Source organism: Rhinatrema bivittatum, chromosome 14, assembly GCF_901001135.1.
Source record: "Rhinatrema bivittatum chromosome 14, aRhiBiv1.1, whole genome shotgun sequence".
NCBI lineage: Eukaryota > Metazoa > Chordata > Amphibia > Gymnophiona > Rhinatrematidae > Rhinatrema > Rhinatrema bivittatum.
Window position 1 is genome coordinate 9,939,470 of NC_042628.1, and position 24,334 is coordinate 9,963,803.

The 24,334-nt window shown below is 40.4% G+C and overlaps 1 protein-coding gene across 2 annotated transcripts in view; it reads right to left on the bottom strand.

Moving 5' to 3' along the window:
- SDK1 (sidekick cell adhesion molecule 1) overlaps positions 1-24,334 on the bottom strand; it is a 728,283-nt gene that overhangs the window by 123,404 nt on the left and 580,545 nt on the right. For both annotated transcript variants that reach the window (XM_029576917.1, XM_029576918.1), the window contains exons 21-22: positions 18,715-18,906; positions 14,527-14,648 (exon numbers count right to left, since the gene is read on the bottom strand). In XM_029576917.1, coding sequence (XP_029432777.1) covers positions 14,527-14,648; positions 18,715-18,906 — 314 coding nt within the window. The remainder of the gene's footprint in view (positions 1-14,526; positions 14,649-18,714; positions 18,907-24,334) is intronic.

Below are 24,334 nucleotides of genomic sequence, written 5' to 3' on the forward strand. Positions count from 1 at the left end.
GCAAAAGATATAGAAATCTCTTGCCCTTCAAATACAAACTTGGGTAAATCAAGGGTAACCGAGTGTCTTGACAATAGCATGATCTCTGGGTTTTTTCCCCCAGATTTAATGACAACCGGCTGTGAAATAACTATTTTTGTACTGCATAAAGATATATCTTAAGTTCTTCCAGTGCCAATGGTGTCGAGGCTATAATTGGGAAGAAAAACTGGATATCATCTGCAAAAATCCTAAAGCTAAGCCCTAGCCCCTCTAAAAGCATGCATAAAGGCAATAGGTACACATTGACCAATGCAGCCAAGAGAGATGATCCCTGAAGGTCCCCAGTATTTACATCAGCCCAGTTAGAATTCCCGCGATGTGTCAGTAATATCTTGTGATCTATAATATCGCTTGCCACCAAAATATCTAAGAGGACAAAAAGATAGATCTGCCCACAATCAAATCCTCTTACGATGGTATTGATCAATGAAAGCAACCTAGAAGGTTGATAAGGATGCAGCAAATTGGCTGATACAATGGCCCTCCAGGCCTTGCTGAATTCACACAACTAAAAACAAAAGTTGTCGGGACTTACAACTTTATTCTATTCTCTTTTAAAATTGAAGTCCCATAATCAATAGCTTTCTTCGTCATTAGGAGCCTCGCAATCTTCTAATTGTCTTTTGGGGAACACCCTGATATAAAGAGGTACAGCAGTCTATCTGATTTGTTATAGAAGAACGAGGAGTAGCAGCCAGATCGTTCTTATTTAAACATGGGTGCAGATGGCACATCCATTACAACTAGATGAAAGAATACCTATAACTCCATAGACAGACTACAGACTACTTTATTCTCTTCCAATACCGATGGATTCTCCACCAATGGTCTAGCTGATCTGCTTAACCAAAGAATCTCTGCCCTGACAGGATTCAGATTTAGTTTATGGTTAACATAATAGATGTCAGCAGATCAGGCATTTATCCACACCCATTTTGTCCAACTGCCCTTGCCTACACCAGTTTAGCTTAGTTACTGTGACTGTTGAAGCCCAAAATAAAGAAACACAAGTCTATGCATGGATGTACATTTCAAATGGACTAATACCTATCTGGTTTTTCCAAATATCTGAAATATGACAATGTTACCCAAAGAGTAATTTTCAGAAAGAGATTTTAAAGGGGCTACCATAAAATTGGTATTTACAGATGGAAATGTACATCTTACTATTGGACCGAGGCAGTAGTTTTTTCTAGCATGTGCGTTTAGTGCTTGAACAGTTTATGTGAAGGAGTAACCAGGCTGGACTGTAGCTGCATCTTACAAGAGGACCTGAGAATGAGCACAAATATGTTTGGGGTTGCTTTACAGTGATCTGTCATATTCTTTACAGCTCTCCTATATTCCATTTTCCAAGGTAGCTTTCAGAAACTTACAGTAGGTGTAGCTGCAACCTGCACTTATGGCAGCTTGCCAAACACCATAGAGACCAACCACCTCCAACAACATGCACCATATAATGGGGCCGATGCAATAAATCAGCGCGCCCACATTCCTAATGCGCGTCCAACACCTCTCCTGGGCCCGAGACTGAATATTTAAATAAGTGGTCGCGCTGCCAAGGAGGCGCTAGGGACAAATGTGCGCCCTTAGTGCCTCCTTGGCAGTGGGCACCCAGGAGAGGTGGCTGTCAGTGGGTTAGGAAAACGGATTTATCAATTTACGAGCGTCCCTTTTCCTAACCTGACCACCAGCACACCTTTTTTTTTTTTAACTTTTTGGTTCCTCCTACTTAATATTGCCATGATATTAAGTCGGAAGCAGTATTTTCTGCTTTTTTGGGCTGCTCAGAAATTAACATCTGCTCTAGACAGGCATTAATTTCTGAGTATAAAAATGTGTGTTGGGCTCACATTTTATTTTTGGATATGGGGAGAACAGCTAATAGCCTCATCTACATGCATTTGCACGTGATGAGTGCTGTTAGTTTCGCGGGAGGTTGGACACTTGTTTTGGATACGCTAATCCCCTTATAGCATAAGGGGTTGTGGACGCGCGTCCAAAATGTTCGTCCAATTACAGGTTAAACAGTGTGTTCGGCTGAGCGCACTGTTTTGCATCGGCCCCTATATGTATAACTAAACTACCAGCCTAGAAAGATTAAACAAATGTATGAACATTGTGTTTCTTATGAATCATGAGTCCAAAGATGTGCCTGTTCCTCATGACAGTGATGTCACAAGCACTGGACCTGCACATAACATGAGACAGAAATGGAAATGAAACAGGTGGATAAAGCAACGCAAAAGCCAGAAAGGAGCTTGGCTGCATAGGGCGAGGAATGGTCAGCAGAAAAAGGGAGGTGATATTGCCCCTGTATAGGCCCCTGGAGAGACCTCATTTAGAATACTGTGTACAATTCTGGAGATTGCACCTTGTATTTTTGTGTATTCTTGAACAAATTAACCTTTGAAATTGGACTTTCATCAGTGGAATGATGACTGTTACACAGCGGCAGATTCCCAAGGATGACCGACCCGGGTATTCACCGCCTAGGCTGGCCCAGGACACATCACGTGGTCTGCCGAGCGTGGCTCTGTCACGGTCGCGCACGGCAGACCATGTGACTGTGCAGCCACCGTCTGCTGGGGTGAACGCAGCGGAGTTAATTAACTCTGGCACGACCCCCAACAGATGGAGTCAGTTGGTTTGCAAGTGCCTAAGAAAGAAGAGGACAAAGAAGAGGCTCTGAGGCCTGGGCTCCAAGGCCCCAGCATTCGGACTTGGCCTTCGGGTTGGATCTCAGCATTGGCCCTGGGTCCGAGCCTAGGTCCCGGCATCAGGACCTGGCCTTTGTCGGATACCCAACAGATAAGGTAAGCTTTTTTTGTTTAATTTTTGGGGGTCTCGGCCAAGGCCCTGGCATTGGCCTGTGCTTCCGCTGAGACCCCAGTGTCGTGCTAGGGCCTAGGCTGCAGCCCCTGTTTTAGGCCTCGGCCTATGCCCTAGGTGAAGCCCCAGCTTCGGGCCTAGACCTAGGCCCGAATCATTAGTTTAAAACAAAATGAACGAATAAGATTTATTTCATTCGGAGGGGTCCCTGATTTATTTCGAGGTCCCCCAAATGAAACAAATTAGCCTTATTCGTCGTGTTTTGCAGTTTTATTTTAAACGAATGCACATCCCTAATAATTCTTTTGCAGAACTGCTTTGTTTCCCTTAGATATGTTTGCATCATATTTTAAAAATCTGAAATCAGATACTTTTTTTCTATGATTTTATCAATAAGGAGTTATGAAACTTTCCCTGAAATAATCATGTTCTTTAGAATATTAGGGTCTGAATGGTAACCTTTTACTTAATATTGACAGAACTCATAACTCTCTCAGATAATATTATTTCCCTTTTCCCTACCCCATTCTAATTCTCCTGTAATTAAAAATACCAGGATAAGCTTTACAGTGTCATTTGTGCACCAGACAGGGAGAAAGCAATGCCCAACTTTTAGGAGTTTTAATGGAATTTGTTTTAAAGGGGAGATGACTGTGGAGATCTGTGGTAGACTGAGGGTGGGTGTAAGAACAGTCCAGATGTAGGCACATCAGGAGACACTTCAATACGTTTACTGTGGCTAGTAAACCATAAAATAAATAGGAACAAAAATACAGTTTCTTGTCAGCAAACAAACCAGAATACAAATACAGCTTTTTGTCTTCATCAATACAAAAATTATCAATATTTAGCAATTTACAATTGATGTCTACAAGTTCTCAGAGGCATAGCATCTGCAGGTCTTTCAGAGCTTGACAGCACGTCAGCTAGGGTTTTAAGTTAACCTGATTACGGCTGTGTCAGCCACTTGGAAGCTCCTTCCCTAGGAACCTGCTGATTTCTATCCAGGTCCTTCTCCTGTGAAGCAGCAGAGGTGCAAACTCTGTCCTGGATTAAATACATTCAGTTTACCTGTAACACTGGGAAGTTTTGTTACTAGATCCTATTTTTCTACCCACCTTACTGAATATACTTAAACTTATTGCTGTACCATCATGATTTTCCTAGAGAAAGGAGAAAATAACCTACAGGTTTCCAGTTCTTTAAGTCCTCTTCTATAAGCCTTTATCTGACCCATGTACAGTTACGTCCTCTGATGATTTCACTCAGCAAAGAATATTCATTGTGTCATCTGCTTTCCATACTTCTCTCTTGTCAATCACCAGGGCTCTAAAATATTCTATAAAAATATATGTGGGAAGAAGAGATGAGCTGTCAAGATGACAGGCTTTATGTGACAGGTTTCCCTAGCTCTTCTACCTTTCAGCAGTTTGTAAGACAGACGGAGGTTAATAATTGCCTGTGCAGAAGTTTTGCCTATGGCTCCCAAGACTCTTTACCAGGTTGGGAGATACCTGTTGCCCAGCTGCTTATTGAGTAAGGAGGGTGTGCAGTGACAGCCTTGAGTCTGCTTGCTCCTTAAAGATACCAGTTAACCCCTAATAAAAAAAAAAAAAAAGAGAAAGCTTTATGCTAATTAGAACCCTTTGCGTTGATTGTGTCTGTCTTGTTAGCTATTACTTAGCTCTCTGACAATACCGAATCATTCGCTATTAGTTCTCAGAAGGTATCGGACTACAGTCAACTGGTAAAGACATATCTAGGAGGAAGTCAATTGGATACCTCTCATGCTTGATTCAATTTCAGTTGCTCTGAAAATCCCCAAGGCCTCTAGGCTTGGACTATAGAACCTGTAATTTATATTGATGCTCACTGTTGATTCTGTACAGGAACCGGAGGGCATTTTTTGCTGGGTGAAAAGTATTTCTCTGGCATTTTACTTTATTAGCTTTAAACAGAAAGTTTAACAAATGATCATATCCCAAAACCTGGGGGCAAAAAAAATAAAAGCAATTTACTTGTGCATCCAGACAGTGCCCACACCTGCTTTCTTTGAAGGATCTTCATCGAATGTAAGCTGTGACTTGACCTTCCACCATAGCTGCTTTCTGCGAGACTTATTAAAAACTGAACCGGAGAGATGAAGGGATATTTTTCTTCTTCTGTAAAACTGCTGACTAAATTTCTTTTAAAAACTCATGTATGCTTGCAATACTTATGAATCATATTGTCATCAGATAAAAACCTGGATTTTTTCATGTTTCATGCTCCTTCATTCAGAACTATGGTTGTGTGCTCTTTCACTGCAAGGAACTCCTAGATAGAAACATGGTGGCAGAAAAAGACTATATGGCCTATCTAATCTGCCCAGCAAATTTAGCTTTGGAATTCTCATTCCTCCTTCAGAGACTCCCTGCTTTTATCCCATTCTTTCTGGAATTCAGATACCATTTCTGTCTCCAACACCTCCACTGGGAGACCGTTCCACGTATCCACTACCCCAGGGATGGTGAACTCCAGTCCTCGAGTGCCAGGTTTTCAGGATATCCACAATGAATACGCATGAGATAGATTTGCATACAATGGAGGCTGTGCATGCAAATCTTTCTCATGCATATTCAAACAACGGGTTTTCTAAAAACTCATGCACTGCCCTGGCTTCCTGTACAATCCAAAATTCACTACAAAGTATTAATTCTAATTTTCAATATAATCAACACCATTTACTCGAGCTCATTATTTATTTATTTGTTTGTTTGTTTGTTTATGGTTTTTATATACCGATATTCGTCGAAACATCATATCGGTTTACATGTAACTTGTAACAGCAGGGAAATACAATAAACAGGGAGATAGGCGGAACTTGGAGAGTATACAGAGTTATATAACAAGCTTTGGAAAGATCAAGTAGATAATAACTAAAAGCAAAAACATGGAGTTGCGGTTGTAGTATACATTTGGGGTAGACAGGGAGAGGGCAGAGCTGGGAGGAGTGGGTGGAGAAATGAAAATTTTTAGGGGGTTCAAGAATTGTAGTTAATACATAAGTAGATATATCTTTGCGGGTAGACTATACACGTACGGAGGGCAGCTAAGGTTATTGGCAAGGGGGGGGGGAGAGGAGGGGTGGAGGAGAGCATGGGCAAGGGTGGTGGGGTAATCTTGTTATTCTGGGAAGGCTTGTTTGAAAAGCCAAGTTTTCAGCTTTTTTTTGAATTGTTGAGTGCTTATTTCTTGTCGAATGTCTGGTGGCAAAGCGTTCCAGTAAGTGGGACCTGCTATAGAGAATGCACGCACTTTCGTGGATGTTAATCAATTGGTCTTGTGTGGGGGGTTGTGAAGATTGCCTTTGTATACTGATCTGGTAGGGCGCTTAGAGGCATGTAGGCGAATTTTGTTGTTGGTCCACTTAATGTTACTGTTGTGGATGGATTTATGTATAACGGATAAGTTTTTGTAGAGGATGCGGGATGCAACTGGGAGCCAGTGTAACTCCTTAAGGATTGGTATGATGTGTTCGTTTTTACGTGTGTTGGTTAGTATTCTGGCTGTAGCGTTTTCAAGTATTTGCAGGGGTTTGATGTAGGAGGCAGGGAGGCCTAGGAGGATAGAATTGCAATAGTCAATTTTTGTCAGGATGGTAGCCTGTAGGACGGTGCGTTGAAGTGTAGGAGGGGTTTAATTTTCTTAAGGATGTGAAACTTGAAGAACGATTCCTTTATCGTGGTGTTAATTAATTTTTTTAAGTTGAGTTGGCTATCGATGGTGACTCCCAGGCTACGTGCATGTGGTTGGAAGGGGATGGTGGTTGTGTATTGGTTATTGTCTGTCATGTTCTTGGGGGAGATTTGTTGCGAGATGAGGATCAGTTCTGTTTTCGTTGTGTTCAGAGCGAGGTGAAGGTTGGTAAGTCGGTGGTTTATTGAGCTAAGGCAGTTCTCCCATGTTTTGATGGCTTTGATTAATGATTCTTGGATGGGGATGAGAATTTGGACATCGTCCGCATATAGGAAATGAGGAAGGCCTAGGTCTGTAAGAAGCTGGCAGAGAGGGAGGAGGTAGATGTTAAACAATGTGGATGAGAGGGAAGAGCCTTGGGGAACCCCTTGGGTGAGTTGGGTGGGGGATGATTCGGAGTTTCCGATTTTGACCACATAGTGCCTATTCTTATTAGGCATGACTCTTCAACAATACACACCACAAAGAGCCCTAAGATGACAAAACAAAGGACTTGTAATGGTGTCTTCTATGCGAAACACACACCTAACACAAATAAGAGACCAAATGTTTTCGATAGCGGACTCCAAGTTGTGGAACTCTCTTCCAGAGTCTTTACGTCAGATAACAGAAAGAAAGAGTTTCAAACGAGAACTGAAAACTTGGCTCTTTAGAAATGCTTACAATTTAACATAAAATACCACTGTGCTGATTTCCAATGTCAATAAAAGAGACAACAGCAGTGGAGAGAACAAGTAATAACTGAAGTAAAATGCAATGTTAGTAGAATCAAAATTGGTATGTACTACTGTGTCGACCTAAAAAAAAATGAACATGAACTAGATTATATAGTTGCTATTGTGATATCGTAGAATATGTATATATATGAACTAGACTACGTATTTGCTATGGTGTTAACTTAGAATGTGAATGTTGATTCACAGTATGTGATTGTTGTTCAAGAACATGAATATTGATAATGTAAACCATTGTGATCTTCTTTTGGAATGATGGTATATAAAATGCGTAAATAAAAAAATACATGTGTATGGAAGTCTTTGAGAAATATAAATGTCTCTATCATATCTCCCCTAGCTCGCCTTTCCTCTAGGGTATACTTGTCTAAATTTTTGTCTATTTCCATATACTCTAGAATGAAGACCATTGACCATTTTAGTAGCCATCCTCTGGACAGACTCCATCCTGTTTACATCCTTCTGAAGGTGTGGTCTGCAGAATTGTATATAGTATTCCAAGTAAGGTCTCACTAGGGATCTATATAGGGGCAATATCATCTCCCTTTTTTTGCTGACCATTCCTCTCCCTATGCAGCCAAGCATCTTTCTGGCTTTTGACATTGCTTTATCTACCTGCTTCATTTCTTTTTCTGTCTCATGTTATTTGCAGATCCAGAGCTTTTGATGTCATCGCTCATGAGGAACAGGCACATCTTTGGACTCATGATTCATAAGATTCACATTTCTCATACATTTTTTCAATCTTTCTCGGCTGGTAGTTTTCATATACATATAATATAGTGCATGTTGATGGAGGTGGTGGTCTCTATGGTATTTGGCAAGTTGCCATAAGTGCAGGTTGCAGCTACACCTATTGTATGTTTCTGAAAACTACCTTGAAAAATGGAATATAGAAGAGCTGTACAGAATACGATAGATCACTGTAAAGCAACCCCAAAACACATTTATGCTCATTCTCACGTCCTCTTGTAAGATGCAGCTACAGTCCAGCCTGGTTACTCCTTCACACCAACAGCTCAGGCAGCATTTTATTTATTTATAAATTTTTATAGACTGTCATTCAGACTATACCAACATAACGGTTTACATAATTAAATAATTAAAAGAAATATAACATGGTAAAAACAAATATAATAAAATACAATAAAAAGCAACTATAAAAATAAGCAAATACAAAAAGGAACATAGCATATGATCGTTCAATAAAATAAAATAAATCGAATGGCAATTAAAAAAAAAAAAAAAAAATCGATAAGAGCAAGTACTTTTAAAGATTACGTTCATATCAACTGTCCTGCATAGTTGCGCAATCCTGGTCATGGTAATTTTCATCAGTAATGGCACATGCTAGAAAAAACTACTGCCTCCAATAGTAATATGTACATTTCCATCTGTAAATACCAATTTTATGGTAGCCCCTTTAAAATCTCTTTCCAGTATTTACAAATTTCTTCTATACCACTTTAAGCCAAAACAGTTCACAATAAAACATTCATATGACTAAAACCAACAAACTGACAAAAATACATCATCCATATAAAACAACATCAAAACATATCTTCTAACATCTCATTAGATCATATAACTGCCATAGGAATTACCTTCCATCTAGAACATTAAGATGATAACAAATCTAACAGTCTCTTTAAACTGTATCCAATGTTCACTAAAAGCTTGTTGAAATAACCAGGTTTTGAGCTCTTTTTTTGAATTGCTTTTTTAAATCAACCATTAATCTCAGAGCTTCAGGCGTTTCGTTCCACAAAATGGGTCCCGCTACAGAAATTGCTCTTTCCCTAATTTCACCCAGATGCGCCTGTTTAAAGTGGGAACTGGTAATAATCCTTTGTTTGCTGAGTGGAGGTTCCTAGATGGTGTGCAATCTGGTGCCTAACCAGGAGATATCGTTATTGTAGACTATGCAATGAAGTAAAGAAAGGACCGGTCACCAGTGCAATTTATTTAATACTGGGGTTATATGGTTATATTTACATGTACCAGAAGAATCTTTGCTGCAGAGTTCTGTAAGAGCTGAAGAGGTTGAATGGTATCATATGGAACCCCCAAAAATAGTGAATTATAATAATCTAGCCCTCCAAAATCAAAGTTTGGAGCACTAACCTAAAATCATCTGCTTCTAGAAATGGTTTAAGTCTCCTCATCAATGTAATAGCTAAATTTAACTACATTTTTAACATAGTGTTTCATTGATAGCCTGGTATCCAACATGATACCCAGGTCATGTACAGCAGTTTGAACTACTATTTCCTGATTTTCAAAATAAAAGGTTGGAAAAACTGAAGAATCTATTGGAAATGAAAACTGAATGTCATCTACATAAATCCAAAAAGAAGGAATCCCAAGTAGAGTCAATTGTAGAACTGGGAGTTAATGAGATAGATATCGAGGGAAAACTCCTCCAAATTCTATCCACCTTATCAGTGAACAATGTGGTAAACGTGTCACGTCCTAAATGTGACATATGAACAATCTGATTATGAGACTCTTGGGCTAAACTATCAGTGAGACATCTCACTGTGGAAAAAAGGGCTCTTACATCAAATCCTGAATTGTGAATTTTGTATGAAAAATTATCTCTTTTTAGCTTGATTTAAATTGCAAATGAAAGAGGCGAGTTGCTTTTGAAACTCAATCAACATATGCCATGTGTGCTCAAGTGAGTCTTAATTTTCTTCTTTCTAGCACCAGTTTTTAGAGAGCCATGGTTGGTTCTTCTTTAAATTCCTCTTTGAACTAATAATAGTGGGAGGGTATGGTGATGATTTATTGCCTAACTCTAGCATGACAGAGTTCCATTCTTCAATGCAAGTACAAATAGAATCAAAATTGAAACTCTCCAATCTATCTGGAAGTTCATCCTTTAACTTGTCTATATCTATCGGTTTCCTCCTCAAGTTAGGAGTATCCAGGGATTCCTTTTTGTGGGGAGCCATAAACATGAATGAAATAGAAATTAGAAAATGGTCAGACCAAGGAACTGCATCTATTTGCATCGGAGATGTCTGAATGAAAGTATCGTTATTAACGAACACTATTTCGAGGGAGTGACCTGCTCTATGGGTAGGACCTTGAACCAACTGATTCCATCGTAATGCATTGGTGACTTCTAATACCATATCACAGGATTGAGAGTGAGAACATATATCAACGTGCAAGTTAAAATTGCCTAGTACAATTGTATGTTTATGCTCAATATCTAAATCTTTAAGTAACTCAATCAATGGGGACATATTGTAAGTTAAAAATCCTGGGGGACAGTACACCAAGCAAAGATTAAAACTATTTGACTTTAAAATTAAGACTTCAAATGGAAGAAAAATATCAATCTTTACCAATGAAAATAGCAGTGATTTTTTTTATACAAGATTAGAAATCCCCCTCCTCTTTTATTAAGTCTCGGTTTGGAAAACACTGAATAGCCATCTGTTACTAATTGATTCAGGATTACCTGATCTGAATCTGAAAGCCATGATTCAGAAATACATAAACATGAAGAAGCATTGGTGGACAATATGTCTGAAATAATAGGAACCTTATTCCTCACTGATTGAGCGTTAATCAACAATAAAGAAATCATGACGCAGGTTGTAGGAATGAAAGTTGGTACAAATGTGTTAGGTTTCAACACTGATCCATCCCTAACTCTGGAAAGTCTACGTACTGTTGGGTGCAGCTGACCATACTGCCCTCTCACAACCTGAATACTTGAAATAGAGTCACAGAAAGTTGCAGAATGAAGGTAGTGCATTGGATCAGTCATCATAAGGAGAAAATGATTTTACATAGTTGAACAATTATGTGAACAACAGATGAAGTAACTGAAAAATCCAACTCCAGATCCACATGTGTGGATGCCCCTTGTGTGCGGCTTCGCAATCAAGTTCAGTGCTCAGTTTAAGATGCTATTATTAGCCTATAAGGATATAGGGCCTTTTCTTCCTTGAAGCCACGCAGTTAGCAAGGTCAGCCAGTGAGCTTTTCCTCTGGGTATCTGGGTATCCCCACCACAAGAGATAATGTTAGAAATTACCAAAAAGAGGCAATCTCTTATGCCCACATTTATTTATTATTTATTAACTTATGTGGAATATACTTGCTTAGAAGACTTGTAGGGCCACAAACCTAATGGCTTAAGAAAAGCCATGAAAGCATAGCTATGTGTAATGACTTTTAAAACTTCTGAATACTTATAGAAACATAGAAATGACGGCAGAAGAAGACCGAAAGGCCCATCCAGTCTGCCCAGCAAGCCTCACACATTTTTTCTCTCATACTTATCTGTTTCTCTTAGCTCTTTGTTCTATTCCCCTTCCACCCCCACCATTAATGTAGAGAGCAGTGATGGAGCTGCATCCAAGTGAAATATCTAGCTTGATTAGTTAGGGGTAGTAGGGGCAGTAACCGCCGCGATAAGCAAGCTACACCCATGCTTATTTGTTTTACCTAGACTATGTTGCACAGCCCTTGTTGGTTTTTTTTCTTCTCCCCTGCCGTTGAAGCAGGGAGCTATGCTGGACATGCGTGAAGTATCAGTTTTTTTCTCCCCTGCCGTTGAAGCAGAGAGCCATGCTGGATATGCATTGAAAGTGAAGTATCAGGCACATTTGGTTTGGGGTAGTATCCGCCGTAACAAGCCAGCTACTCCTCGCTTTGTGATTGCGAATCCTTTTTTTCTTCACCCCTGTCGTTGAAGCTATGCAGGATATGCGTGAAGCATCAGTTTTTTGTTTTTGTTTTTTTCCCCCTGCTGTTGAAGCAGAGAGCTATGCTGGAAATGCGTGATGTATCAGTCTTTCTCCCATGCCGATGAAGCAGAGAACCATGCTGGATATGCATGGAAAGTGAAGTATCAGGCACATTTGGTTTGGGGTAGTAACCGCCGTAACAAGCCAGCTACTCCCCGCTTTTTGAGTGCGAACCCTTTTTCTTCTCCCTTGCCGTTGTAGCAGAGAGCTCTGCTGGATGTGTGAAGTATCAGTTATTCTTCTCCCCTGTCATTGAAGCAGAGAGCTATGCTGTATATGCATTGAAAGTGAAGTATCAGGCATATTTGGTTTGGGGTAGTAACCGCCGTAACAAGCCAGCTACTCCCCTCTTTGTGAGTGCAAATCCTTTTTTCCATTACCTCTTGCTGTTGAAGCTTAGAGCGATGTTGGAGTCACAGTAAGCATGTGTATGTTTATTTAATAAGGGTATTGTGTCAATAGCCATCATTCTGGCGAGTCACCCACTCTTCATTGGCGGCCTCTTGACTTGACTATTAACTGTAATGTTGAAAACGCTTTTATGGTTCCTCTTGACTTTTAGAAATTACCTCTTTTAGGTTGTGAAATTCTTTGACTCTTCTATGTTTATGACTGATCTTATGAGATGATGATGATGGTTATTTATGGTATTCATATGTTTTATATTTTTATTTTATGCTTTAGTTTAGATGGATATTTTGACTTAATGTTATTTTATGAATAATGTTTTGTGTATCTATTTTTATGTAATGTGCTGTTATTTTCAAAGAGTTATTTTAACCCCTTTGAGCTAATACTGAAAAGTGGCATATAAATGAAATAAATAAAAAAAAAATACTGAATTTTAACAGTTTCTAAAATGGAATTCTCGCTTCCTTTTACCAGCACATCTGAATTATAAAGGGATTTATATTGATCTTTTATGGAGATCAATTATAGGAAATACAGACCAATGTGTAAATGATATGGCTTTCCTCTTTAAAGCTGTTCAAATACAATAAATACATTTTATGGGCAGACAAGTATCTAAAACAGAGTTGGGCTTTTACCTATATTCAAGGCCATGTTGTTCATGGAAATTAGAAATGAAATCTAGATATGGCTATTGAGTATGGCTTCATGGCAAGCTAATTAATTACCTCTGCTATACTGCTACGAGTGGCACTCCACTTTTAGCAAGAAGAGCATACAATATGTTGTTTTGGTGTCTTGAGGGAATCAAAACTGCTCATTACTTTTGGGTTTCATTCTCTAAGAATGTGTAAAAACGAATGTTCTAAACAGTCTAGAGGCCTTATCATTCACACTCATACGTGATGAACTAGAATTTTTTCACTGAGTTATGCTTAGTGTAAATCCTGATTACTTATTATATTGGTATGAGCCAGTCACCCTGTGCTAATGGATAGGCCAGGTGTGCACTGAAAATGCTCCAATAGGGGGAGTTTATCCCTCTGGAAGGTGTTCTTTGCTAAGAATGGAAGGAATTGGACTTGTTTTCTGAGCTTTCGATTATGCAAACCCAATGGATACAGCCCCTTGTAAAGCAAGTATAAGCTCCAGGGAGGTTATAATTACAACCTTGCTTGGATCCTCCTGAACTGGAGATGTTCATGCAAACCATTGGCCATGCATTGTTGTATTAGCTGAAGAATCTCAACAGTGAGAACATAAGTACTGGGCTGCAAGGTAGAGGTTAAGTATCAGAGTTAAGAAACCCAAAAGTAACCATGCTGACTATGTTTTATACTATCCCACCTTGAATTATGGGATGTTCTATACTGTACTCCACCTCAAATTATAGATGAGTCCAGGTTATAAATCTTTTCAACTGCTGAGTTACATCTTATACATAGAGTTCAACTATAGTGGATGCCAGTGTAGCACTGGATGCTGCCAAGTGAACTATAAAGAGTTTTCAAAATTGAAACTAAAGAGTGAAATCTTAGGAAGTCCATATTCAGTGGACTTACTGGACAAATGGTGCTGTTTGACTATCCAGGCATGTTCAGTGGTCAGCACTTATCTGTCTAAAAAGTTAACTGGATATATTGGGGGCAGTGGCATTCTGGGACGTTCAGCTATCCAGAGAACGATATTCAGCCTTATCTGGCTAAGTTATCCAGATAACTTTAGGACTGCATGAAAATGTTAGGGTTTTGGCAGGGTCTTCACCACCCATAATCTTCTGAAAAGGAATATTTTAAATACATTAAAATTGTCTTGCTTTAAGGAAGTAACTGTTTGACCCACACAATTGGAAAATGTACTGTGATGATATCTCTCACTTATTAATTGGAACATGAAGATCAGTGCATTCACCAACTAAGTGGTATAAATATGTGTTACCAGATATTTGGCAATTTCCTGCTGAAAATGAGCCCCCTAAACCAGATCTGCCAGATTCCTACCTGTCCTTCTACGATCCATTTGGAGATGGAAGTTTTGCCATTGTAGCCAGGACGGAACTGCAGCATAGCAGAGCGAGGGCTGATGTTGGAAATGACCAGGTTGGATGGGGCACCGGGGAGTTCTATGAAAAATAATTCAAAAAAATGAAACAATGGATGGTCATGCATGCTGGCTTCTCTGAAACGGTGGCACATGTTTCTCATATGCCTCACGTTCGATTTGATATTTTGGCACATTCTGACATAAGATGGGAGTCTTTGATGGTTCTTCTACGTAAAGGATTACTGTTTCCTATTCTTTTGTAGTTTCATCATTTTTCTCTGTCTGTTACCTACTCTTTATCATTCCATCTTCAGGTTTCACATGAACAGGTCTGCTTTTTCAGGCTGTAAGATGGCAGAGCAACAGGGACAAATGGCAGATCAAGCCTGCACACAACAGTTTTGTGAATGTTCTGCCTCTGGACCAAAGGTTCATGAGCTAAGTTCCTTTAAGGCTTGTGGACAGATGTAGTAAGGACCATCATTTTCTGTGACCTTGCAAACGCAGGGAGTCTGTTTCTATAGTTGTGTACCAAAGCTTATATGAGTCCCTCATGCCCAACTTGCATTATACAAATGTGTAATAAAAAAACAAACAAACAACAAAAAATTGTGTTGCAGAGAAGGATGCTCATTTAAAAGGCTTTGGTTCCAAATGGTTAGCATGAATTCCTCACACAGAAACAGTCTTGGTGCAAAGTAACAGTCTCTGCAGATCACACAAATATTTATGAACAAAGCTTTCTAGTTTTGTTTTTAAGTTTGCTAGTTTTGCATGTGCAGATCCTATGGGGATCTCCACTAGTAACTGGCCCTAGTGTTAGGCACTGTAGCAAACAGGAGTGGATCATACATTTTACTATTGGAGATTGCTGTAGTGGTGGCTCCTGCCTGCTCAAGAGCAGGAGATGCCTGGAATCAGTGTGGCTTTTTTTAGAAGTGGAAGGATCTATTTTGTTTCATTCTCCTTCTCTTCTTCATGGTCATACACCCTAGGCCTCTCCTCTGTCAAAAGATGACTTCACCATAGTAAACTTTCACTCAGTATTGAGAAGACTGAAATAGTCCTCCTTACTAAGTTAAAACTCTTCTCCCAGCTCCTACTGAACTACTTTTTGAAAATCACCTTTTCCCAATTCAACAACAGGTCAGAAACTTAGGCATTATTATTGACATCAACCTTTCAATAAAACCCCATTTTCAAAGTGTTGTAAAAAAATGTCTTCTACAAGTTACGTATGCTTAGATGGTTGTGGCCATTACTACTCTCACAAGATTTTCCTACTATTCTATAGGCTCGTCTTAACAAGCCTTATTTACTGCGATGCTCTGCCCAAGTTTATCATCTGACTCTATTAGAACACGCAGATCATGCAAAATGCCACTGCCTGCTAACAAGAACCTCCTGGAAGTCCCATCTGTACGTTTTATACATCTATGTGGAATCAGAGAGAGGGCATTTTCTGTGGCTGGACCTCCTATCTGAAATGCCTTACCAGAACAGCTCTGATCGGCAATAGGCATTAAACCCTCCAAGAAGGCCTTAAACACTTACTTTCTATCCAGAGCTTTTGGGGATGACAACTGTATGTATTTTTTATGAATTTGTTTTAATGTTCACTTTGTTTTTACGAATTATGTATGCTTCATTGTTGTGAACCACCTCGAACATATCATGCGTGCATGTTAAAATTTTTTTTAAATAAATAAATACAATTCCTTTATTCCTCTTTGGCTGGGTAGGGTATGAGGTAGGACAACACATTGCTGGTCTGCACCCCGGGACTGGCGGGGGGTCCCAGAGGTTTTTCATTGTACCTTGTTGGTTCTCCTAACCCTGCACCCTCTACTGTTTTATTTTTATTTATTTATTTAAGGTTTTTCTATACCGGCATTCATGATAAGATCATATCATGCCGGTTTACATATAACAGGGGGTGCAAAAACTGTTCTTTTAACAAGTGCAACGGAAGCAAAAGTTACAATAAAACAAGGTTGTAGAACTGGGAGAGGAAGGAAATAAGGATAGTAGCGTAAAAATTTACAGAGGTAACTTATTTACATTGTGCAGTGATGTCTCTTTATGGATATTAACATATTACTGTGTCAGGCTAGGAAGAGAGGAAACACATTTTCCTAACACACCCACTAGCTGAATTGTGGCATTTCAGTATTTTCAGATTTTTGGAGTTTCTGTGAAGTTTTGTTTAGGAAGGACGATTTGTAACCGCTCTTTCTGCCCAAGAGTGGAGCACAGAAAGAAGAGGCTTTTAGACCTGCCCCCATCCCCTGCCCCCCTGTGTGAGCTTTTGAAATGGCTCAGTCTGAAAGATCCAGTGTAAAACATTTGAGAGGAGACCTGTGATTTCAAGGATTTCATCTGGAAGAGAGAGAGCAGACACTGCAGACCCCTCATAGGAATTTGGCAATTGGCAAAAGCATAAACATAGTGGGAATTAGAGAGCTGCTTCAGAAACCCCACCCAGATCAAAACCGGACTCAGGAATGGCTAAGGAAAGTTAAGCATAAATCTGAAGATGAGAGGCTAATAACTGCAGCACAGGACAGTGGATTATGGACAAGGTGGTTCACAGCCAGGAGCAAAAACAGACACCCAAGTACATGTTGGAAGAAAAGTCAAAGGTCCTCAGTAGACATGCTCAAGTCTTTCCAACCTATCTACCTGAACTATCAAATAAGGATTATAAGTTATACACTCTGGCTTTTCAATGCTATCCATTGTAAAGCTGATTAAAACTGTGATTGTAAATGACCTTTGACCAATGTACTATAACTGTTAGTTAAAACTTGTTTTCTTATCCGCCTTCAGACCACTCAAGGAACTTTCCTTCCGCCTCCCCTCACCTTCCCCTACCTAACCCACCCCCCCGGCCCTATCTAACCCCCCCCCTACGTAGGGGGGGGGGTTAGATAGGGCCGGGGGACACGCCTCCCGCTCCGCCCCAAAATTCGCGCCGCCCATCCGACACGCCCCCTTTGCAAAGCCCCGGGACTTACGTGCGCCGCCGAACCTATGCAAAATAGGTTTGGCGCGCGCAGGGGCCTTTTAAGAGGGTTACGCGCATAACTTATGCGCGTAACCATTTTAAAATCAGGCCCAGAGTGAGGTTAATATTCTATTATTAGTTCACCTGTGGTGCCTAATCAAAAATTTACCATCCTTTGGAAAGAAGTGTATTTTTTCCCATGGATATTCTTATGCTAGTTTGCCTTTATGGTACCTACCATGAAATATTTTTTTTTGCCTCATGTCTTTTTCTCAGATTATCTCATAGTACCCGATTATGTTCAAATATACATATCTACCTCAAGTATCCTGTGGTACTTGAGAGTTGGTGTCATTGATGGGTTTTCCAAGGTCCAAATAGGTTTATTGGGCAGGGGGAGGGCAGAGAAGGGTGACCCTGTTTTAAACCCTCTCTCTTTTAGGTCTGTATGGTATGTAATCAATCACTACCTAATGTCCACTTAATGTCCACCCATGTAGATCAATAGGTTCCAATAAATTCAGTGGTACAGGATGCAAAATGGGGATTGTATCTTTACGCCTTGGTGATGCAATAGGAGGACATCTAGGGGTAGAAAGGGTGAGATTTGCAGAGAGAGAGAGTGCCCATTCTGTTCTGCACAGCTCTGCTTACGACACTTTGCCTGCTTGATGTGGGTTTTTTTTTTTGCTCTCTGGTGCAGAGACCTGGGAAGGCAACATTTTTGTCCATTCGCTATATATTCTGAATAATGGGGCTTTCTCTGTACTCCTTTCTGAGCGGTCTGAATCGTAGAACATTGTTGTCTGAAAACGTAGTTTATTCTATAACGGAAACTTTTAATTTAACTTTGAAATAATGCCTGTAGCCCAGGGTGAAACCTTGGTCAGCATGGAGCTCTCATTTTCAATCCACCCCCTTCATTGGTACGCCACATAGAAACTGCAGCTCCAGTAAAGCATCAGTATTACATTTGAAAATTCATTAATAGAATCAATTTAAAGAGAAAGGTTAAAAACGGAAACACGAGTCAAGTCAGCATAAATGCTGCCGTGTGCTTAATCCATTGCATCCAGAAGCTAATACACATGACCTGGCCTAAAGGAGGTAGAAATGGGAGGTCCTTGTTTTAACTAACCTGGAGGAACACCTGAGGAAATGGTAGATGTTGTCATCATACCAATGCCTTTCATGGTCATAGCTGCCACTTCAATAATGTAGGTGGTAAGAGATTTCAAGCCTGTAATTTTATACTCGTGAGTTGTGTTGGTAAGCGTGTTGGTCACACGGGTTTCACTTCTGTTGTACACCTCCCAGGCCATCTGATAACCTGAAAAAAGAGTGAAATGACAGAAAGGCTTTAGCCAGGGGAATTTCATTCTGTTTGCTGCAGGTGATGAATAACTTCTGAGTTCTGAAAGGAAAATAAATGGAGGAGGTTTATCACTCACCCACACGCTCACATACACACACAGACATTCTTTGGGACCCGGTGATCTAAAGCTCAAAGCAGTGAAAAATATATTTCAACACAGAGACCCCCCCCCAGCAATAAGACAGCATTGGTTATTATTTATTTATGTTAGAGAAATGTTATTTTCGCAATATTTGGTCATCTGTACGCAACAACACTGATGCTCCTCCACACTGCTAACATCAATCACAGGCATGACCCGACTGGAGGCAGCAGAGCATTGCTACCGCACCTGATGCAGCAACATTATTTTGACACACAAATGAGAGCCACATAACATAAAAAAAAGGGGCATTTCCTGAATGGCTCTGAAACTTTAAGGTCAAACTGACAACACACTCCAGGCATCCACTCACCCCGTCAGCCTCTCTCATTGTTCTATCTTTCCAACACCAGAGGACATTGACCTCCATGCAATTATGGCTTTCCTCAGTCTTCTCCTCCTCTCTTATAATCCTGCATGCCATTCATACTTAGAAATGTTTTCAATCTATTCTGACAAAAAAGATTATAGAAGGGATCTAGAATGATGCAGCACAAATAAGAATAAAATAAAAACAGGAATGTGGATTAATAGCTTGGCCTCAAGGGGAAAACTTTAGTACCTCCATTAGATATTTTTGGAACATAACGGTTTGCCACACTGGGCCAGACCAAAGTCCATCAGGCCCAGCATCCTGTTTCCAACAGTGGCCAATCCAAGTCACAGGTACCTGGCAGGATCCCAAGGGGTAAACAGATAAGAACATTTTAAACATCTCTGTGGGCGAGGTCAGTCTCGACTTTGGGAAACTGATGAAACACAGATTCCTTTTCCTGTTTTCTAATACTTTAAAGGCAGATTAAAACAAACAAAAAAAAACAAACCACGCGGGCGTCCATGTGCGCGCACACATGGACGCGCTGATTTTATAACATGTGCACGCCGCTGCACACGTTATAAAATCCGATGCCCGCGCACACATGCACACCCAATTTTGCATCAGCGCGTGCATGTGCACATGGGTGACCAGCTGCACACATGGGGGGGGAGGGGGAGGGAAATTTTTGAAAAATACACGCAACAATGCGATCGACCCGTTCCCAGTTCCCTATTCTCCTTCCTACTCTTCCTTTTCCCCTCTCCACCCTGACCCCTAAAACCCCTCTCTTTACCCTTTTTTGTTTTTAAATTTCGGAACTCACTTCACCTGAATGGATAAAGTAAGTTTCGTGCACCGTCAGATGCCAGCGTGCACTTCCCCGTGAGAGCGTCTAATGGCGCTGTCCCGGCCGGCCCCCACCCTGTCCCCTCCTTGCCCAGACCCCACCCCCCAGCCCACCCCGTTTGGATGGCCTGGCACTTCTGCGCGTATCGGGAGATATGAGCGTGGCCGGGCCGTTTCTACAATGTGCCTGGCGTGCGCACGGCCCGGCCACGCTCATATCTCCCAGTATTTGCGTGCAGCCTGATCTTCCTCCCCCAGTAATGATATTTTACTATTGGTTATACAAATCCCAATCCTAAAACTTATTTACAGGTCTCCCATGAAGGAACAAAATTGAATAAAGCATCCTGAAAAGGTAACTTCTGCTTTTGAGACTATCATCCATAGCTCTCGAAGGGAGACAGTCTTAACATGCACAGGACTTCTCCTGGGGTGCCTTCTCCCGCTGCGGGTGAAAGTAAACACAAAGAGGCAGGGGGCGAGGAGAGGAGAGGGCAGAACCAGCAGAGAATACGTTGTCAAATCCCTGTGCGATTTCCGGCCCAGGTGCAAAGTCTGGCTGGCCCTGTATTTTGAAAGGGAAACTCAGCAAGGGATGTCTCTTTGAAAATTTGCTTCTACACCCAGCCTAAAAACCTGCCTCCATTATGCTCAGTGCCTTTGACTTGTGCAGGCCCTAAGTGCAAGAGACAATCTGTCCGTGGGAAGATGCTGTGAGTCTAATAGCCCTTTGTGAAGATTTCAGCTCTCCTGTGATGTTTCCTTAATTTAGTTTAATTTCTCAGATTTATACATTGCCTTTCCAAGAAAGCTTATAGGGCGCCACTACAATAAATGGTCTTCAGAAAATACTGTGATGAATGCAGCTGATTTTGAGGATACCCCTGAGCTCCTGAGGAAAGTGTTGCACACCAAAACACCCAGTGCCAGGTTTGTCTGCTGGGCAGCACTTAAAATAAAACCAAAAAACACCTCTTTTAAACATACCTTTTGAATGGTGAATAAAATATGACTAATAATGCTTTATAGTAAATGATTATACTTAGACGTGTAATATATATAACATGCAATTTGGCTACATACTTCTTTATACAGTACCGTAAAAGTAAAAAAAAAGTTTAAGAAGTTGATAATGATAATGATAATGATAATGATAATGTGAACCGATGCGATGTGCAAACGGACATCGGTATATAAGAGACATTAAATAAATAAATAAATAAAATAATGTGGATATTTTTATTTATTTATTTATTTAATTTCTTTTACTATACCGATGCTCAAGACTAGGTCTTATCGTACCGGTTTACAATGTAACTGAGGGGAAACCAATTAACATCAAGGTAGAAAGTAAACATTTTGCATACAATCTGGAATGTGACTGCACAGGACAAAGGTGCTAGTGATAGTAATATTTTTTGTGCTTTGACAAAGGCTCTCTCACATACAGAAATAATCCTCAGGTGCAGGGCGGTTGCTCCAAAAAGTCATTCAAAGTAAAGTACCGCAAGAAGGCGGAGAGCAGTCAAATCTTATCCTCCTGCTACCAATCCCTTGTGATCACAGCCTAATGCTAGACGTTTACTCAGCCTGGCAAAGTGACCCCATGTCCTCTGCTGGAATGTGGATGTGCTGGATAAAATGGTAGAGTGCCCTTTCCCATGGAGGAAATGATTCATTCCTGCCAGTAAATTCCACCGTGAATGTTTACAGCCTCTCTCACCTCCGCCACCACACACAATCCAAAGACTCCAATACTGTCATTATTTAAAATAAATCTCTGAATACAATTTGTTTTCAAATGCTTCAGGACAATTTAACAAACCAAAGGGCGTTGCAGCAAAAAGGTGCCTGCTTTTGGGTTAACAGTCTGCAGATATCAAATAAAAATAGGCTTGGTTTGACTTAGCAGTGAGCCTTCATCATATAGGACACAGTGATAAAATTCAGTGTTTTTAAACAAAAAGCTCACCAGTTGTACCATGTGTCAAGAGCCGCACTATTGCAGTAAGTTTATGTTTATAAATTTTGCTCCATTTTTCTCTCACTTTCCCCAATCCTTTCTCTTTAAGTTCCAAAAGTCCTCATCCTGGCAATGGGCTCAGACTGAAGCCACCTGTGAAGTTAAACCCATCAGTACCAGTTTGATGCTTGCAGGGTTCTGGAATCCAAATTTAGGCTGAAATCCAGAACCTCCAGGGTAGCATTCTCTGAAATGAAAAGTTCTGCCAGGTTTCCTGAATGAGAGCACACAAAGATAGGTACTATATTAGACAGTGCTGGGGAGGAGCCAGCCCTCATGGTACATGCCCACATGTACCATGAACCAGCGCTCATGGTACATGTGGGCATCAACGACATAAGAAAATTTGGAGGAAGGTTCTGGAATCCAAATTTAGGCTGAAATCCAGAACCTCCAGGGTGGCATTCTCTGAAATGCTCCCTGTTCCATGTGCAGGTCCCCAGAGGCAGGCAGAGCTCCGGAGTCTTAATGCGTGGATGAGACCATGGTGCAGGGAAGAGGGATTCGGTTTTGTAAGGAACTGGGGAACCTTTTGGGAAAGGGGGAGTCTTTTCCAAAAGGTTAGGCTGTTGGCGCTAACCTTTAAAAAGGAGATAGAGCAGCTTTTAAAGTAGAATAAAGGGGAAAGCCATCAGTCACTCAGCAGCGCATGGTTCGAAGGGAGGTATCTTCGAAGGATACCAATGAAGCATTAGGGCATCCCAACAGAGAATTTTCAATAATAAGAAAAGTAGTCCAAGTACCTATAATTAAAGGCTCGCCTGAACTAAAAGATTCCAATTTATCCCTGTCAAGTGAAAAGCAGAATGCCAATACAAATAAAAACCACACTTTGAAATGTTTGTATGCTAATGCCAGAAGTCTAAGAAGTAAGATGGGAGAGTTAGAATGTATAGCAGTGGTTGATGAGATAAACATAATTGGCATCTCAAAGACATGGTGGAAGGAGGATAACCAGTGCTATACCAGAGTTCAAATTATATCGCAATGACAGAGAGGAGCATCTTGGTGGCGGGGTGGTGCTTTATATCCGGGATGGCATAAAGTCCAATAGGATATGGATCCTGCAAGAGACGAAATGTACAATTGAATCTTTATGGGTAGAAATCCCTTGTGTATTGGGGCATAGTATAGTGGTAGGAGTATACTACCATCCATCTGGCCAAAATGACAAGAAGGACAGTGAAATGGTAAGCGAAATTAGGAATTTCAATTATCCCAATACTTACTTGGTAAATGTAACATCAGGACATGCTACAGAGATAAAGTTCCTGGATAGAAAAAATGACAGCTTTGTGGAGCAATTGGTTTAGGAACCAACGAGAGAAGGAGCTATTTTAGATCTAATTCTTAGTGGAGCGCTGGATTTGGTGAGAGAGGGGTACGGTGTGGGGCCACTTGCAATAATGATCATAACATGATCAAATTTGAATTAATGACCGGAAGAGAGACAATAAGTAAATCCATGGCTCTAGCACTAAACTTTCAAAAGGGAAATGTTGATAAAGTGAGAAAAATAGTTGGAAAAAAACTGAAAGGTGCAGCTACAAAGGTTAAGAGTGTACAACAAGTGTGGACATTGTTAAAAAAAAATACCATCTTAGAAGCACCGTCCATATGTATTCCACACATTAAGAAAGGTGGAAGGAAGGGCAAATGACTCATGGTATGGATAAAAAGGTGAGGTAAAAGAGGCTATTTTAGCCAAAAGATCTTCCTTTAAAATTTGGAAGAAGGATTCATCTGAAGAAAATATGAAAAAACATAAGCTTTAGGAAGTTAAATTTAAAAAATTGATGACAGGCTGAAAGAGAATTTGAAAAGAAGTAGGCCATAGAGGCAAAAACTCATAATAAAAACTTTAAAAAATATTTCTGAAGCAGGGAGCCAGCAAGGGAGTTGGTTGGATCGCTAGATGATCAAGGGGTTAAGGCTATACTTAGGGAAAATAAGGCCATCACAGAAAGAATAAATTAATTCTTTGCTTCGGTGTTTACTGAGGAGGATGTTGGGGAGATAACTGTTCTGGAAACAGTTTCCAAGAGTGATAATT